This window comes from Prionailurus viverrinus, chromosome C2, assembly GCF_022837055.1.
Source record: "Prionailurus viverrinus isolate Anna chromosome C2, UM_Priviv_1.0, whole genome shotgun sequence".
In the NCBI taxonomy this organism is placed as follows: domain Eukaryota; kingdom Metazoa; phylum Chordata; class Mammalia; order Carnivora; family Felidae; genus Prionailurus; species Prionailurus viverrinus.
In genome coordinates this window covers 14,511,626-14,530,801 of record NC_062569.1, presented here as the reverse complement: position 1 = coordinate 14,530,801, position 19,176 = coordinate 14,511,626, and the positions used below count along the sequence as shown (strand labels likewise).

At 42.8% G+C, this 19,176-nt stretch overlaps 1 protein-coding gene across 1 annotated transcript in view; it reads left to right on the top strand.

The window, feature by feature from the left end:
• The first annotated feature begins 3,608 nt into the window (after positions 1-3,608).
• CMC1 (C-X9-C motif containing 1) overlaps positions 3,609-19,176 on the top strand; it is an 88,845-nt gene continuing 73,277 nt past the window's right edge. Inside the window, exon 1 of the mRNA XM_047876549.1 lies at positions 3,609-3,916. Within this exon, the coding sequence (XP_047732505.1) occupies positions 3,898-3,916 (19 nt within the window). The 5' untranslated portion in view covers positions 3,609-3,897. The remainder of the gene's footprint in view (positions 3,917-19,176) is intronic.

Genomic DNA, 19,176 nt, shown 5'->3' with positions numbered 1-19,176 from the left:
ACCAATCTGGACCTGTGCCTATCGAAAAAGGAGAAGGCACAGGCCCTGGGGGCTGGGAGCTAAATCATGCAGCTCAGTAAGCAGACAAGGCCACCAGGACCCCTCGGATAGTGATCTTCCAGCCAAGAAGTTGGCTAGCCATTTCAAACTTCAGGTACTGGTAGGGATGGGGCTTCTAATATTCCTCCAAATGTAATTCTCATTGGCTCAAAGACAGGGCAGAAGAAAGCAATAGGTGAAATCTTTAATTCTGATTTGGGGCAGAGTTGGAAGCAAGCAGGGGTTATCTCAACCTTTATTGTAACTAATAGGTATCCACATAGAGCCAAAAATTATGCTAGATCTAGTTAGAATTGAGGCAATAAACAATTAAGATATTTGTTTGTACCTGCGAATTCCTTAGATGTTAGACTAAGAGATATGTATGTGTGTGTGTGTGTGTGTGTGTGTGTGTGTGTGTGCTTATGTCTAGTCTACATACTAAGCCCCTCACTTCTCTGCTTTCACATGCTCTGCCATGGATCAAATATTCCCTCGGGTCATTGAAGTTTCCTCCTAACTGGTCTCTCCGTCTCAGTATTGGCTCCCCAGTAATGAGGATCAAGAGCAGATCATTTGAGGCATGAATGGGTGCATGGCCATGATTTTCTCATTTGTCTGTGTACATTTTCCAAGGAACGGAATCGCCTAGCAGTCCTTCTTGACTCCTTGTTCTATTCTTCCAGGTCGATTATGAAGAATGGATTTTTCCTTCCCAGTTACATTCATTCACATCCATCCTGTCTTTTACATAGCCACATAGACTAGTTCACGCTCTTTTCAGATCCTGCCTGAACTATTACAAAAGCTCCTTACCGTTCTGCTTACCCCCTGCGTCTCTCGTCACCACTTATATCTATCCTATGCAAAATCGTCTTTAAAACACATCACTTTGACAAAAGGCCATTTTTCTACTTGTTAACCTTCAACAGCCCCTGACCCGTTACAGCTTCAAACACGCCTCAGCCTAATGTTTAAGGCTTTGAGCATCTGGCTCTTCTGACATTTTCAGTCGCATTCGTAAGTATCCTAGCTTCCCAAATCCTCAATGAATGGCGTCAGACATTGCCCTCCAACATGACTGTCACACAGCCCTGGGCTTCCTACCCCTATGCTTTTGCTTTTGCATGTATGTTTTTATTTCTTGCCTTCTGTCTTTTCCATGCTTCATTTGTCCCTCAAGAACACCTCAAATCTCAGACATTTTTGCTTATTTTTCTCCTAGTGTGACATACATTCTTCTCTGCTGACTCATGCTACCCATCTTTCAAGGCCAACCATAATTTCTACTTCATCTTTCAAGTCCTTCCTAGCCACTCTGGCATTCAGTCCTTTGTGAAAAGCTACTGTGCGGCCATTAGGTACCACATATTGTCTGAGCCCTAGAGATCATGCTTGGCTGATACAGATTTCCTCATTTCCAGGACAGTGTGCTCTCCTCCCCTTTATGTTCTTATTTCAGCTATTGTTCAAAGAACTATCCATATCTTAGGGGTCCCTGGGTGGCTCAGTTAGTTGAGTGTCCAACTTCGGCTCAGTTTGTGAGTCTGAGCCCCACGTTGGGCTCTGTGCTGACAACTCGGAGTCTGGAGCCTGCTTCAGATTCTGTGTCTCCCTCTCTCTCTGCTCCTCCCTCACTCCTACTTGGTCTCTCTCTCTCCCTCTCAGAAAGAAAGAAACGTTAAAAAAAAATTTTTTTTTTAAATAATGTGCTATCTTAGGAAATTTGTTTTGAATTACCAATTACATTTCTATGATTTAGTTTTTAATACATGAGTTATCTTTCCCAGGTACTTTATAGAGACTTTGCCCCCCGATGATCTAATTTCATAGATCAAGGAGATCTATGAGACAGGAGAGGGGCACGCTGTTATGTACCAGGCAATGAGATGCTAGTGCTTCTCATAGTGTGAGATGTCTAACAGTCCATTTTATGGGACACACAAAACCCATGATTTTACAGATATTATTGCATAGGATAAAGCTGAAGTAGATAGTGCCCATCTGAGTTTGTTTTTTCAGTGAGTTACTTTAAATAAAAATATTAAATAATAAAGCTTCAAGCAATACTCAGTTATGGCAAAGGCCATCAAGTGGGTTTTCAGCGACTGAAACAGTGTTAAATGATAACACATTTATTCCTCACAACGTCTTTACAAATTAGAAACTAAAGTCCAAAGAAACGCTGGAATTCATTCAAGTCACAGATCTACTAGGTGGTGATGCAGGATTCCGGTAGAGGTACTTAGGTCTCTGACTAAAGCTCTCCCTGACATCCTTTTGCATATATAGGAAAATTTAGTGTAATCACCCAAGTGTGAATGTCTGGCTTGTGTCTTTATACCCCACCTCATCTCCTTAAAAAGATTTATTTTCTAAACTAAATCTTCCATCTCCAGAAAAAGAAAAGGGGCATCAGAATGAATTTGGTATGTTTCAAAACCCATTTATAAAACACACAAGAAAACAGACCTGCTTTCCTGCCTGGCTGAGTGAAACATTAATTCTTCACCTTGGCACCTCAACCTACAGCTGTAATAAGGGCCGTTATGCCCAAATAGGCCCTTAAACGGAAGACCTGCTGGGCAGAGACCCACTTTCCCAACCGGCTCGACTGTGGCTGCTTTTTCTGCCAACTGACCAGGCTGAAGCAGCAGCAGGGGAGGAGGGACTGCAGGTAGGTGGGGAGGGGATCATTTTGAAAGCTCTAAATCCCTCCCAGGGAAGGAGCAGCTGCTCCTTGTTTTTCTAACATCTGTCCCATCTGTCCCCGGCCGCACCTCACCCTTTGGAGGCTCGAACTAGCTGACCATGGATGTGACAAGGAAGCATTTCTGAAGGCCGGTTGGTGAGCGGAAATGAGCATAACTGCCACCAGAAAGTTTCTTTTATCGAGAAGAGGGCAGTTGGGGCTCTTCTGGAGTATAGCTGTCACCTTCCTTCATTTTTTCTGAAAAACATACGGCTTTAACTGGCAGAATCGGGATTTGTAACATCACCCAAATCAGGCTGTACGCCCTAAGGACAATATGTCCTAGAGCCCATTTTTTTTATTTTCCCCTCCAGGGAAGCCACAGGCTGCTGATTTGTGGGACAAATAATGATACTGTACGAACTATACCACCTCTATAGAACAAGCTGTTCATATCTTGCACGTGTGGCGTTTATGACGTTTAACAGCTTGTATTTGACGTGTATTATGACGTGTTGCTTGTATTTGACTCCCCTGCCAACACGATTCTTCTCGAGAATAGGGCCCTTATTTTTATTTAGGTATTTACCCCTCGTATTCAGAACCGTGGCTGGAACCTGGCAGGCATGAAATAGAAATTTATGAATGAATGAACGTTAACGAAGATAAAATAAACAGGGTGATTCATTCCGTCTTCCGAAGACGGGAGCGGAGGGAAGGGTTTGGCCGTGAACTTAGTCGCCACGGGAGGCGCAGTCCCAAAGGCCAGCAGCTTCGGCTCGGGTCCCCGCAGACCCGGGTCTGCAAGCGGGCGCTAGCGCTCCGCCCCAAGCGAGGCCCCGAGCCTCTGAGACAGCCCGCCCCCAAGGCACACAAGGCCACGCCCCCTTCCCAGTCATTCCCTGGGCAAAGTCCGTTCCAGGCTTCGGGGTGGGGCCAGAAGGGCGCAGGCGCAATGCGCAGCGGAAGTAGCGACTCGGGAAATTAGAAGGAAGGGAAGGGGCCTGCCTGCCGGGCTCCGCGAAGGGCACTGCGCTCCTCCTCCGTGGCTTCCTCCACCTCAGGGAAGCTCCGGGCGGCCGCACGTGCCTCCCTGCCCAGGCTCCTCCCCTTCCCTCCCCCTGCCCGGGAGCGGCCGCGGGCTGCTTTCCTCTCCTCCAGCCGCGATGGCGCTCGACCCCGCAGGTACGGGGGCGGGACGCGGGGGTTGCTGAGGAGTCCGGGCCCGGGTCCCTAACTGTGGTCCTGCGGCTGGGGGCCGGTCTGGGAAAGGTGCCGAGCGCTGAGGTTGCACCGCTTCCGCAGACGGCTGCTCACGCCCGCCCGGCTGGCCGCTTTAGGGTTTCTGGCGGCCCCAGCATCTTCCTTGCAGTCTTGGGTCATCGGCTCGCTCCTAGGGGTTAGGGTTAGGTGAAAGGCATTGGGTTTGTTGTCCAAGCGGTCGTCCATTTGTCTTACAAACATTTCCTTCTTAACGCGGCTGGTCTCATCTTTCTCGTCCCTCTGGGGGGCGGGGGGCGGGTACTGACTCCTTTAAGTATCTGTAAGATAACTTAAAAACAACAATCCAAAGGACCCATCATTGTGGCAGGGGTCAGTTTCTTTAGAAAGGATCCCCAGAGTCTCGATCAGTTAGTGCTTCCAGCCCACTTCTATATGAGGGAGTAGTTTCCCTCGAATTCCCGTCCTTAAAGAAGCTCACCTGCGCTGCCTTTGCTTTAAGCTGTTTGTGTTACAGAAGCTCACGTACGGTATCTTTGTAGACTATTCATGTAAGTATAGAGGACTTCGTTTTTGAAGGGGTGGTGATTGGTCTAGTCCACGCCCTTCGTTTTATGAATAGGAAAACTATTCATAAGGCGTTGGGAGGAGTAATGGCTTCAAACGTTTGGAGATTCAGAAATGGAAAACTCATTTGGTAGCTCTCAAGAGCGGAAAATATCTGTAGCCAACAAATAATACATTTTTTGAACGCTTTATTATCAAGCTGAGTATTCTCAATTATCCAGCAATGGTATGTGATATTGTAGACCATTTCATGGATTATAAAACAGGTGGAGAGAGATTAGGGACTAATCTAATTTAAAGCATAAAAATTTCTGGAACACTTCACAAGCACACCAATTTTGGGCCAGGTGATTGGAACAGACTTTATGAGGCCATTAATAATTGATCTAGCCTTTATTTTTTATTTTATTTTTTATTTTTTTTTCAACGTTTATTTATTTTTGGGACAGAGAGAGACAGAGCATGAACGCGGGAGGGGCAGAGAGAGAGGGAGACACAGAATCAGAAACAGGCTCCAGGCTCTGAGCCATCAGCCCAGAGCCCGACGCGGGGCTCGAACTCACGGACCGCGAGATCGTGACCTGGGTGAAATCGGACGCTTAACCGACTGCGCCACCCAGGCGCCCCTGATCTAGCCTTTAAAGGATAATTTCCAGTGGTTGGACTTGGAGAGGAGGCGGCAGAATGAACAAATGTATAGGTGGTAAAATATCACTGTGTGATATTTAGTTGCAGAGTGTAAATGAGGGGTAAGAAAAATTAGGTTGGAAAGTAGATTGACGCCTGTTACAATTCTAGTGCATCTGAGCTGAAAGTGACATTCAAAGTAATCTACAAATGAGGAGACAGACTCAGAGAGGTCAAAGGCTTTCATATGTCTATATTCTGAGTTTTAGATACATGAAATTTAGAAAAAAGTCTCACTTGCTGTTTCCACTTTCTTACTGTCCAGTTACTCTTAACCCACTCAATCTTGTGGTGTGCCCACGTCCACACTGCTAATTGCTGGTAGAGCCCAAGCTGGAATAGAGCCCTGGTAATTTCATTTCCGGGTCCATGCTATAGACCATGCCTCTGATGAAAACAAAAACGGGAGTGCCCATTATATGTCACAAGCATACAATGGTAGAAGAAAGAAGACAGCCCACCCCTGCACCCCCATATATACTTTGCCAGATTATGATCAACATGAAGAAAATAAGCAGTATCATGTGGTAGGTGGGGAAAAGAGGACTGACCTCAGAGTAGGCAGTGAAGAGCTCTATGAGGAAGTGTCCTTTGAATTGGAATCTGAAGGACAAGAGGAGGCAGTTATGTGAAGAGGTAGGGAAAGAGTATGCTGGGCAGTCAGAAGCAGCAAATGCTTAAAATGTTTGGAATGAGGGCCAGAGCGTGGAGGAGGTTCATAAGGAGGGATGTTGGGAAAGTAGGCAGGAGCTAGATGCTGCAGGACCTGGAAGCCCCTGATAAGAAAGCATTTGGACTTTTCCTGATGTTATCAAAAGTCTTTGGAGGCTTGCATTCATTCATTCATTTAATGTTTGTTTATTTTGAAAGAGAGCGTGCACGTGAGTGGAGGAGGGGCAGAGAGACAGGGGGAGAGAGAATCCCAAGCAGGCTCTACTCTGTGAACATGGAGCCCATCGTGGGGCTCAACTGACTGAGCCACCCAGGCACCCCTCAGAAGCCTCTGGAGGCTTCTATAGAGCACAGTGACAGGGCTGGCTCCCCTGCTCCGTCAGTGGAGTGTGCAACGCTTGATCTCAGGATTGTGAGTTTGAGCCCCATGTTGGGTGTAGAGATTACTTTAAATTAAAAAAAAAAAAATGAGGGCAGTGGCACAATAGAAATGATGTCTTTACTATTCTGGCTGTAGTGGTAGCATGCAGTGTGGAGGAGTCCTGAGTGGAAGCAGGGAGACGGGTTAAGAGATGGTGGCAGTGGTCCAGGCTAGGTATGTTAGTGTCTTGGCCTGGAGTGGGAGTAGAAAAGCTGGAAAGAGATAGAAAGCTTCAGTAGATGTTTTGGAGGACTAATTGACAGGACCTGCTGTTGTGTTGAATAAAGGTGGTGAGGCAAAGGGAGGCATTAGGGATAATTAGCAGGTTTTTTACTTTAGCAATTGGGTGGTTGGTTATGGTCAAAGCCAACAGTATGATCATTGGAAACTTGTTAAGCAGGGATGGAAGCAAGATTGGAATGGGAAACAAGAAAGTGGAGTCAGCAAGTAGGAAGTTTTGAAATATTCTTGTCGGTGTAAGTTCCAGAATACAAATGTATTGAAGCCACCTTTTTGTTTAAGTTCATTTGTGTTTGGTTCCTGGATTGAAGCATAGATTTACATTTTGCTATTTCTCTTGCTTTTTATACGGTGGTATGTGCCCACACTGAGTAGATGTGTTTCTGAGTAGATGAGTAGATAGTTAGGTCAATTGAGGTGAATATAGCCAAGTCTGTTTTCCCACTGATTTCTGTTAGGTTTTTAAATTTTTTATGTTTGTTGATTTTTGAGAGAGAGAGAGAGGGAGAGGCAGAGAGAGGGGGAGACCCAGAATCTGAAGCAGGCTCCAGGCTCTGAGCTGTCAGCACAGAGCCCGACGCAGGGCTCGAACTCACAGACCACGAGATCATGACCTGAGCTGAAGTTGGCTGCTTAACTGACTGAGCCGCTCAGGTGCCCCTATGTTAGATTTTTAAAAATCTTTTTTTAAGTTTTAAATTTGAATTACAGTATAGCTGACATAGTGGTATGTTAGTTTCAGGTGCACAATACAGTGATTCAACAATTCTATGCACCACTCAGTGCTCACTGTGATAGGTGTACTTGTAATCCCCTTCACCTATTTCACCCACCCCCCACCCACCTCCACTGTGGTAGCCACCAGTTTCTCTGTAGTTAAGAGTCTGTTTCTTGGTTTGTCTCTCTTTCTTTTATTTTTGTTTTTTCATTTGTTTGTTTTTTTAGTCTTAAATTCCACATATGAGTGAAAACATATGGTATTTGTCTTTCCCTGACGGACATATTTTGCTTAGCATTATACTTTCTGGCTCCATGCCTGTTGTTCCAAAGGGCAAGATTTCATTCTTTTTTTATGGCTGAATAAGATTCACACATCATATATACACACACACGGGAATATTATATATGTGTGTGTGTGTGTGTGTGTATATATATATATATATATATGTGTGTGTGCAACGCTTGATATATATGTTTATATATATATACACACACACCCCACATCATCTTCATCCTCTCATCTATTGATGAACACTAGGCTGCTTCCATAATTTGGCTGTTGTAAATAATGCTGCTGTAAACACAGGGGTGCATGTATCCCTTGAATTAATGTTTTTGAATTTTTTAGCTAACTACCCAATGTGATTGTTGGATCATAGGGTAGTTCTGTTTTTAAGTTTTTGAGGAAACTCCATACTGCTTCCCACAGTGGCCACACTAGTTTGCATGCCCCGGCGTTCCTTTTTGTCCGCGTCTTCACCAACACTTATGGTTTCTTGTGTTTTTGATTTTAGCCATTCTGACAGCATGAGGTGGTATCTCATTGTAGTTTTGATTTGCATTTCCCTGATGATGAATGATGTTGGGCATCTTTTCATGTGTCTGTTGGCCATCTAGATGTCTTCTTTGGAAAAATGTTCCTCGTCCCTTTTTTAAATTGGAATATTTGTTTTTTGGGTGTTGAGTTGTATCAGTTCCTTATATATTTTGGAATATTTATCCAATATGTCATTTGCAAATATCTTCTCCCATTGTGTAGGTTGCCTTCACTGGTTTATGTTAGATTTTTCAAAATCTTCATACAGGTTTGATCTTCATTTGGCAACAGCCTTTAACTAACTTCGTAGGGTCCACTTTTCTCAAGAAACTCTGAACCCAGCAGTGAAATGCAGGCTACATACTAATATGTAGTTTTATTTAGATTATTTTCCTTACTGTTAACGTAGAGGTAATAAAGGCACGCTTTGTAAGTCTCTCAGCCGTACTTCGTTAGGTTCATTATTTTCTCTTACTATTTGAATGCAGAGAGAAAAAGCTGGAGGGGGTCCACAACACCCAAGAAAAGTGGCTGAGGAGGTTAAATTTTTAAAAACTACTAGTGTGTGGGTTGCGCTCCCAGATGTTCAGATTTAATTTGCTAAGCCTCTGACATTTTAAAATAGTCCATAGGCAGTTCTAATATGCAAACAGAGTAGAGGAGAAATCGCTGTTCTGAACTCTTCCACTTTATTGACTTAGTCTTTAGCTTTGTTTTCTTATCAGTCTGATCTTCCTATTTCCAGAGGAAATTATCCCTACCTCTTTAGCCGTGAATGGTACCTCGATGGCTTGGTAATGGTGGTTAGTTTACAGCAGGCCATACACTGTCATCTTTGGGGTTATCTTTTCCACCGGTCAGAAACTATTTCTGTTTTTATTCAACAAAATTCTAGACATTAACCTCCTCTCATAACAAGTTTTAAAAGGGCCTGGTAATGGAAAGTCAAGCCTAGGGCTGTACTAAAGAACACCCAGTTATTTCTTTGCTGTTCCCAGATTCCAGATACATTTTCCCACATGACTGTATTCCCAGATCACAAACTCCAGAAACCTGGGCCTAATAATTTTGCTTATTTTCTCTAATAACTGTAAGGGCTTCCTTTCTTTTTTTGTTGTTTTTCTTGTATGGTTCCCTCTCTTAGGGGGTAGGTAGTTTCCCTTCCCTTGTCCGTTAGTGTGGATTCATTCTCTACTTTTGCATGATGGAGGGATAGCAGCAGAGAGAAGTTTCCTTAATCGTGTGTGTGCCACTTTATTGGTGTTTTCCAGAAATCTAATAAGGGGAGGAAGATGGGACAGTTGTAGGGCTCAGGGAGTAGAAAGTGGGATCAGCAATTTCATGATATTCCATGAGTAGAATTTGAAGGTATATCTTGGGAGGATGTCGTCAGGGCAGCTCTTAGAGTATTTGGATTGCAGGGGTTCTTTTAGTGGTTCCTATGGGGATGTAGGTAGATTAGCTTTAGGAAATTCTTACTTTGTAAGTGAGACACCTAAACAGATTTAAAGAACCTTTTCTGAGAACACTGTGATTCATACGTAAAAGGTTATGTAGTTGGTTAGAAAATTTTTAATTTGATTATTGCTTCTGTATCTGGATAGTATCAATCACGTTGGTATTTCAGAGCTAAAAGTATGTTTAACTTATACATTTTATGTATTTTTTTTTTTTTTTTTAGTTTATTTACTTTGAGAGAGACAGAGACAGCCTGAGTGGGGGAGCGAGGCAGAGAGAATCTCAAGCAGGGTCAGTGCTGCCAGTGCAGAGCCTGGCACAGGCTCAAACCCACCAAACTGCAAGCTCACGACCTGAGCCAAAACCAAGAGTCAGATGCTTAACCGACTGAGCCACCCAGGCTCCCCTCACTTGTAAATTCTGTATATTTCTAAACTCAGAGTATACTTGTGATGAGAGTTGTACATCATGAATCAGGAAATGTTTTGTAAATGAGTTCAAGGAACTTGAATTTTATCCTGAGAACAGTGGGAAGATACTCCAGATTTTTAGGCAAGTAGAACATGCTTTCATTTTTTGTTCACCTGACTTTTCATTAGATCCAGGTTATGTGTTCTCAGCAGAATACTGTAGAAGTGGTATCGTGTCTTTCTCGTGGTATCACATCCGGAGGTATATGACATCTTTCTGTCTCTCATAGATTATACTAAGTTTGATCAGTCAGGGGCTTGTCCCGTTGCTTTGCTTTGTTTTTCCTCTCTTGTAATTAATAAGTAATTTGTGGAGAGTACAATCTAATTTAAGACTATGCAGATATCCATTCCTCATGGAAATGTCCCTTTTGATATAGTATCCATTGATGATTTTTGCTTGTTTCAGTCTTCCCTTAATGGTTGCAGAATGGTGATTTTCTCCCTCCAGCACTTTCTCCACATTGTTTGATCAGTCGGTTGTTGCTCTTTTGCTGTAAGCGAGAGACCACTTTGTTTCTTGTTCATTTATTTGTAGATTCATTATAGGTGTGGACTCATGAATTCCTATTTTTCCAGGGGTTTATAATTTGTTACTGTATGTAATTATTGTGGTGCTTACATTTTCCCAGATTTGGCCAGTGAGGGAGTTCCTTTAAACTAGCTTCTGGGCCCTTGTGATATGTTCCCATCCTGTTTTTGAGCATTTTCTCTTTTTCTCACACAAAGTATTTCTGGTTCATCTCTTACCTATTCTGGCCCATCCATAGAATTAGTCATTTCTTTGACAAACCCTGGTTCCTTTGTTTGGTCATGACATCAGAGAACAAGGTCTGGGTACCATTGGATGTTTTACATGCAAATGATTTGTTAATGGAGTGCTGTTAGAAAAAAACCTGTAAGGGACCAAGGGAACAGGACAGGGAAGGGGAGGAAGCTCAGCAAGGATGTGGTTTCAGGGAAGGCCTGTCGCAACCTGATCAGTTCTGGTGCACCACAAAGCACAGGGCCTGACCCACTTTGGAGGCCAGAGTGCTGGGCTTTTGTGCCATGTGGCAGTCCTTGCCCATGGGAGGAGACTGGGAGAGGGGCCACAGGAAGGAAAGCTGCCATGCCCGAGGGCCGTCCTGAGAAGGTTGCAGGTGTGAAGGCTTCAACATTCTCTGTCCTAAAAATCATTTATCTGAAGCCACTAGGAACCTTTGTTCAGGTAGTGAGAGTTCAGATAGTGGTAGGTCAGGTAGGAAGGGGTACTTGCACAAATATGTAAATACACACAAGTGTGTGCTCTGAGTCCAGGTGTGAAGTATCATGGGGTTGTGGTAATGACGTTGGCCTGAGCTATACCTAACATACGCCAAACTGTGCTTTGTGTTTTTCCCTCCAGGCCATTTGACATGCTGTTCCTTCTTTTTAGAATTTTCCCTCTCTTACATCCCCAAATCTGTCTAGTTCTTGTTCATTTTTCACATGTCACTTTATTTATTAAACAAAATTTTTTAAAGTTGTACTTACTTTAAGAGGGAGAGAAAGTGCATGAGCACGCAGGAATGGGAGAGGGACAGAAAGAGGAGGAGGAGGAGGAGAATCCCGGGCAGGCTCTGCACAGTCAGTGTGGAACTCGATGTGAGGCTGGAACTTGGAACTCTGAGATCATGACCTGAGCCAAAATCAAGAGTTGGCCGCTTAACCAACTGAGCCACCCAGGCGCCCCCACACCTTATTGTAGAATCATTTGCATGATTCCACAGTCTTTCAAGAAACAATTTTAAAAATATTTGAAATTTCTAAAAACTACCAAACTATCAAATAATCTGGGTATAGAGTTTCCATTCTAGATCCAGAGGTTTTTCCTTGAGAAGTAAAGTGAAACCTACAGGTATGATCTGTCTGTATGTATCAAATAATTTGAGAGATGAAGAAAAATGTCAGGTGGAGAATGAAAGTATTTAACTGTAGTAAACAGTAAATGCTTTTCATATGATTTCACGTCTTTAGGTTTACTGGAGACGAGATGATTAGAAAAGATAAACTAGCTAATTACATCTAGACAGTGAGAGATTGCCCACCAATCCTGGGAGAAGCATCCAGTTGAATTTGGGAATGAGTAAGGATGCCTTCTTGTTTTAGACTTTGTCATTAACCTCAGGCCCTATTCTAAGTGGCATAATCTCAGGTTTGAGGATGCTGGGGTAAGGAGAGAAGGGTTTCTCAGATAACTGCTAAAGCTTCTCAAGCCTCAAACCTGTATGATTGTAAATACTTGGCAGTTGGTCTCAAGGGGTTCTTTCACCACAGGAGAATAACTTCCAAGTTTATGTTCCCATTGACTGGATTAGTATCCTTATTGTAGAATCCTCTAAGTTTATGGACGTCAAAAAAATGCAAGAAATATTACCTTCTGCTTGATATAAGTGGATCAATCCGTGCCAAATAAGAACATTGATTCCCAAATTAACCTTCTCCCCCCACCAGCCCTGATTATATTTTAGCATTTTTATTTATATTTCCAAGATTTTATTTACATTCAATACTACACATTGGATAGTATTGGTTTCAGGAGTAGAATGTAGTGATTTATCACTTACATCCAACACCCAGTGCTCACCACAAGTGCCTTCCTTAATGCCCAGCCCCCATCTAGCCCACCTCTCACCCACCTCCCCTCCAGTAGCTCTGTTTGTTCTCTGTAGTTGAGAGTCTCTTATGGTTTGCCTCCCACTATTTATCTTATTTTACTTTTCCTTCCCTTCCCTTATGTTCACCTGTTCTTATTTTAATATTTTTAATTAAAGAGATTGAGGGAAAAACAATTTAAGAACATGGTATTTAATATCCTGCATTGTATTTTTGCTGAGAAACTTAGAGTTTTTTTTATGGATCAAAGGATATATTAATTAAGCATGTTGAAATGTAGAGTTTCGAATGTTTATGTTGGCTGCTGCATAAGGAACCTAGCCTGTTTTACTCATCTCTGTGTATACAGCCCCTAGCATGGTGACTGATGCCTAGTAGGTGCCTAATATTTGTTAACAGAATGAATATTAATTATCAGATACTGAAACTCTCATAATCATGTGTCATTTTTTTTTTAATGTTTATTTTTGAGATAGAGACAGAGCATGAACGGGGGAGGGGCAAAGAGAGAGGGAGACACAGAATCGGAAACAGGCTCCAGGCTCTGAGCCATCAGCCCAGAGCCGACGCGGGGCTCGAACTCACGGACCGCGAGATCGTGACCTGAGCTGAAGTCGGACGCCCAACCGACTGAGCCACCCAGGCGCCCCAATCATGTGTCATTTTTTAAACAGTTTGCATATTTACCATGTGCCAGCCATTAGAGGGAATTATAGAGATGAGTTAGACATGTTCTTGAACCCCATCAAATTTAAGTTTCATGCAGCTTTCTTGCTCTAGCTACATATTGGAATCATTTGTGGAGCTTTTAAAAATACCAATGCCTGGGTTTATCCCAGCATTTCTGATTTAACTGGTCTGGGTGGTACCCAGGCATCAGAATTTTTAAAGCACTCTCAGGTGGTTTGTTAGATGCAGCTAAAATTGAGAACTTCTGGTACCAAAATCTGTCTTAAATCTGTTCGGCCTAGTATAACAGCATACATAGCACAGACTGAGCGACTTAAACAACAGAAATTTATTTTAACACAGTTCCGGAGGCTGGGAAGTCCGAGCTCAAGGTGCTGGCCAATTTGCTTGCTGGTTCTTCTTCCTACAAGACCACCTGTGGGATTAGGGCCTTGCGCATATGATCTCTTTTGACACTTAATTGCCTCTTGAAATATAGTCACATTAGGGTTTAGAGCTTCAGTATGATTGGGGTGGGGAAAGTGGGACAGAATTCAGTCCATGGCGACCACCAATCTGTCGGGAGAAGAAGGTTGCACAGATGGTGTGACGTTGTATGTTAAATCCGGATGTGATGAGAGCCAGATCATTGGTGCACACAAAATCTTGGGCTTACAGAAGGAGAGAGCACTTTCAGGTGCTGGGGTCAGGCAGAACTTTGGGAGGGAATAAGTATTGAGTTTGGGTTTAAATCGGAAGACCTTGGTAAGAAAATAAGAGGTAGAAGATGGAAAATAAAGGCAGAAGACTGAGCTGGAGTTTGATTTGCTGCGTAATGTTGGAAGATGGCTTTGAGCTTTCTGAGCCTCTGCTCAGAAGTACCTTCTCCTGCCTGTGACGTTTGTAAAACAACTCCTACTTCTCCTTCCTTCCTTCTGCAAATATTTATTGTGCCTCTTCTGGGCACCCTATACACATAAGCTGCTTTTTTTTTTTTTTAGGCAAGGAGGATAATGTAACCATCAGGATGGCAGAATGAAGATTTAAATTGTTGAAATTTTAAGTTGAAATTGTGATGGCTGCTAAGACTTGGAAATTGCCGGTAGCTGCTTGAAAAGGTGGGCAGAGTAGATTTGGATATGGAAATAAGCACTGGGAACATGGCATGAACAACGGCATCTTTAAAGGTAGAGCCTTGTTTGGGGCGCCTGGGTGGCGCAGTCGGTTAAGCGTTTGACTTCAGCCAGGTCACGATCTCGCGGTCCGTGAGTTCGAGCCCCGCGTCAGGCTCTGGGCTGATGGCTCTCTCTCTGCCCTTCCCCCATTCATGCTCTGTCTCTCTCTGTCCCAAAAATAAATAAACGTTGAAAAAAAAATTTTTTTTTTTGGGGCGCCTGGGTGGCGCAGTCGGTTAAGCGTCCGACTTCAGCCAGGTCACGATCTCGCCGTCCGTGAGTTCGAGCCCCGCGTCGGGCTCTGGGCTGATGGCTCAGAGCCTGGAGCCTGTTTCCGATTCTGTGTCTCCCTCTCTTTCTGCCCCTCCCCCGTTCATGCTCTGTCTCTCTCTGTCCCAAAAATAAATAAACGTTGAAAAAAAAAAAAAAATTTAAAAAAAAAAAGAAAAAAAAATTTTTTTTAAAGGTAGAACCTTGTGGGATAGCCGCAAGAGGAGTGGGAGCAGCTCTTACCTTGGAAGCGTTCATCCTTTTCCTAGGATTATTGCCATTTTTCAGAATATTTTTGAGACTCCTTTAGGGTTTGCCTTCAGCCTGTACAGTCTGTTCATCTCAGCATCCTCATTTAGGGGAAATTTATTGTTTAGAAGAGACCTGGTATTTCAGCCAAGGTGGTTAGCCAGAGGAAATCATCCTGGGAAATGCTCCTCCCCAAAAGAAGTTGTATTGTGGGACTCGTTTTCCCGTCAATGCACACTGGCTCTGAAGGCCACGCCAAGAAGTATGAGTGGCATGAGCAAAATTTGAATCTTTGAAGTAAGTGAATAACCTGTGGATGCAAAATTAATCCCCCCACTGTGTTACAAAGTGGCACAGGGTTTTTGTTCTGTTTTGTTTTTGTAGAAATGTTACGAAGTATTATAAGATGAAAAAGAAATGGTGGAGTAGAGTGGCCAGAGGCACCGAGGAGCGGTCATAGATTTGAGGATAGTCTACCCTGTTCTAGATGTACATCAGAAAAATCAGTTAGGTGTGAATTGCTGAGAAAGCACAGGCATCCTGACATTTCTTCCTTTCTCAAATACCGACTCCTGTCTCCCACAACACTGCTGATTTTCTACTAGAAAATCAGGAAAAGATAGTCTTGAAGTTTTACCGAAATTTTACCGTAAATGTGAAACCTTCTCATTCACGAAATTATGGCCACCGTGGACATTGCAGCATGCTGCTAAAGTTGACATGTCTTCCTGCATAAGTTGATTTTCTGCTTTGGTATACTTTTAATTGGTTGTCCCCTTTTGGCCTAGTCATGGGTTAAAGTAATGTGGGTGGAAGAGGAAGTGTTCACACCTAGCAATCTGCAGAATCTGAGGTCCAAGAAATAGGTGCTTTTGGGAAGTGGGCACATCTAGTGTGAACTAGGTGGTTATTAGCAGTGAAAGCTGAATAGGACAAAGTAGTTCAAATGAAGCGTACTATTGTGAGGGATAGGTGGTATTTGACCCGGAAGCCAGAAACAGGCACATCTCTCTCGTTGATGTGCTTTCCATGTTTTGTTTAAGGGTGAGCTTATAGGACATTAGATTGTTACCGATTGAGCTAATACATGATGTTTACTTTCTTTGAAGACATTTTTTTTTTTTCAGCCAACTGACAAATGGCTTCGTGTGTGTGTGTGTGTGTGTGTGTGTGTGTGTGTGTTTTCTCTTTTAATAATTTTCTACATGGTAGGAATCAGAGGATCACCATTCCGTTTACCTTTACTTTAAAAAATTTTTTTTTAACATTTATTTATTTTTAAGACAGAGAGAGACAGAGCATGAACGGGGGAGGGGCAGAGAGAGAGGGAGACACAGAATTGGAAGCAGGCTCCAGGCTCTGAGCCATCAGCCCAAAGCCTGACGCGGGGCTCGAACTCACGGGCCGCGAGATCGTGACCTGAGCCGAAGTCGGACGCTCAACCGACTGAGCCACCCAGGCGCCCCTACCTTTACTTTTTGATCAGAAAATCTAAAGAGGGAATTTTTTATTTTTGCTTGTGCTTCTGAAGTTCCTGAAACGCCCTTACTGTGTAAGGGTTGTTTCACCCTTAACTTCAGAAACTCAGACAACCTTGTTTGTTGGAATCCCCTTAAAAAGGCCATCACCCCATGGGTGTGGTGCGTCGCGGAAGGGATTCGGGACCTGGGCCGTGTGATCTTGGCATTGCCAGTTTATCACACTTGGGCCATTTCACCTCTGGGAGCCTCCACTCCTTTATCTGCAAACTGGAATAAAGCCCTTCACCTGGGAGGGCTGTTAAGTAGGCTGCAGGGCATTGATCACCCTCACCTGGAGGTTTCGTGGCCGGAGGCAGGCGGGAATATTGTGCGGAAGGAAATCTCTCCCATCGCTGACTTCCTTTTCCGGTTTCGTTTTGTCCGTTCACGTTTGGCTTGGAGGAAAGAATGTGAAAGGAACACTGATCTTGGCTGTCTTAATTTTCCCTGAATACCTCTGCCCCTCACCCCCCTTCCTCATTTTATTAGAGCAAGAAGGAACCAACAAGCTGGCAAGACCATGGAGATCCGATCCCTATTTTTGGGCTGTCGAGAACTGGAGTCCGCCGGTCTTCCTGGTGCGAAGCACTTGGAAATGTAGCAGTTGAGAACTCTGGTCTTTGTGTAGTGTTCACGTTAGTATCTGCCCTGGGGCACTTGGATTTGAAGCTCTTGTTAGCTAGTAAAGAAGAGGAATCTAAAGATAGAAACTGTTGCTAATGAGAACACTGGTGCGTATTTACTGCAAGCATTTTTCTTGTTTTTCCTCCAGAGTAACAGTAGTGTGGAAAGGTCTTCAGGAGCAAATAAATAGAACTGGAAAGTTAAAAAAAAATAGTGGCATTATCTAAACAAGAATCAAATTGAGTTAAATTAGAACATTTTCACTATTGAAAAGGCATACCTTGCCCTTCAGGTGTCACTTCTTTCCAGTCAAAGATTCTGTAATATTCTGATTTGCCTCACTGTTATCTTTGTGGATTCATAGCAAGTGTTGTTGTCAGTAGACTTCTAATCTACTACTGCCATACTGCAAGAACACGTGAGCCCCAAAGCAAAATCTGAGCTAACAAATTCAGCCAGTGAAAAAGGTGAAAATTGACTTTCAGGTGATGATAGAATGTTGAGAAGTTAGAGCTTTGGAAATTTTCCCTGGTGGTATTATCCTGATTCTTTATCTCAGTATAAATTCATATGACTATATATAGTAGCAAACTCTCAAAATTTGATTTTTTTTTCAGACTCGTATACAAATGTATAACATATATGCATCATCACATTGACTTTAAGAGAATCGCTCTGTAATTTTATGAATAAAAAGTACCATCTTTACAGTGTTTGTGGTGTTGAAGATAGCTTTGTAATACGTATAAAACCATAATTAATATACTCAGTGGTTGATATGCTACCAAGTGGGAAAATCTTTAGCAGAATTTATAGATTTTTAAGCCTGTTATTTCTGATTTAACACCAGGAGTTTGGAAAATCTAAATCAGTTCTCATGTGATTCTAGAATTGTTTTTTTGCCCTAGGAGGTTTTAGAGGAATGAGAGAAGTTTTTGAGAGGAATCAGGAGAAGTTTTTGCAAGCCATTTAAAAACCATGTTTAAATAGGAATTATAACCTAGAATTCATTATATAGGTAAATTTCTATTATAATTTCTTATGGAAAAAGGTTTAATATTACACAGCTGTGTCTGTATTTAAGGAAGTGATTAAAAAATTGGTGCTTTTGTTATCTAAGACCACTGCAAAATTTACAGAGCGAAAAGTAGATTCATTAAGACACATTATTAATAAGTTGTATAGATTAAAGCTATGTAAGCGAAAGGAAGAGGTAACATTTCAAAACTGATTTTATAAAATAGGTCAGTATATCACCATATTTCTTCTCCATTCAGTAATTATCGTGTTAATCACTGATGCCTCATATGATGTATGCTGCAGACCAGGAGAAAAGAAGTATGTGGAGATAGCCCCCAGTTTTATTATTTCCCTTCAAGGAGAGATCAGCTTTCCACTCCGCAGGATGTCTCACAGGCATCTGAAATTCACCATGTCCACAGCTGAATTCCTCTCCCCCCTGGTGTTTCCTTTTGTGTTCCCTGTGTCAGTGAGTGGTCACAGCGATTTCACCAGGAGCCAGAAAACTGGGAACCTTCTTTGAACCCTCTTTATTGAGTCCCTTTAAGCCCTGGGCATCTTGTAGGATCTCCCTTGAAACTGTCCTTTTTCGCTCCATCCATACTTACAGTGCCTTTTATAAGCTCACTGTTCTTTTTCTCATCTTAAACAGTAGCTCTGGCAAAGCTAAGGAGAAAGAGAAGGCTTAAATAGTTAGGCCAGATTTCAGCAAAGCATGATCTGGGCAAAATCTGGTAAGGCCTGTAAACTGTGAGTGGTTAGTAACATTTTCAAAGGGTTGTTTAAAAAAAAAAAAAAGGAACATATGTGGTAAAGATGGTCTGTAGCCTGCAAAGCTTGAAGTATTCACGGTCTGGTCCTTAACTAGAAATAGTTTGTTGAGCTCTGGCGTAAGCAGTGAAAACTGGGAAACAAGTATACGTATGGTAAAGAGGGAAAATATGTGAATATCTTCCTATCATTATTTTGAGTATTTAGATGAAATGGATAGTTTCCTTGAGAAATAGA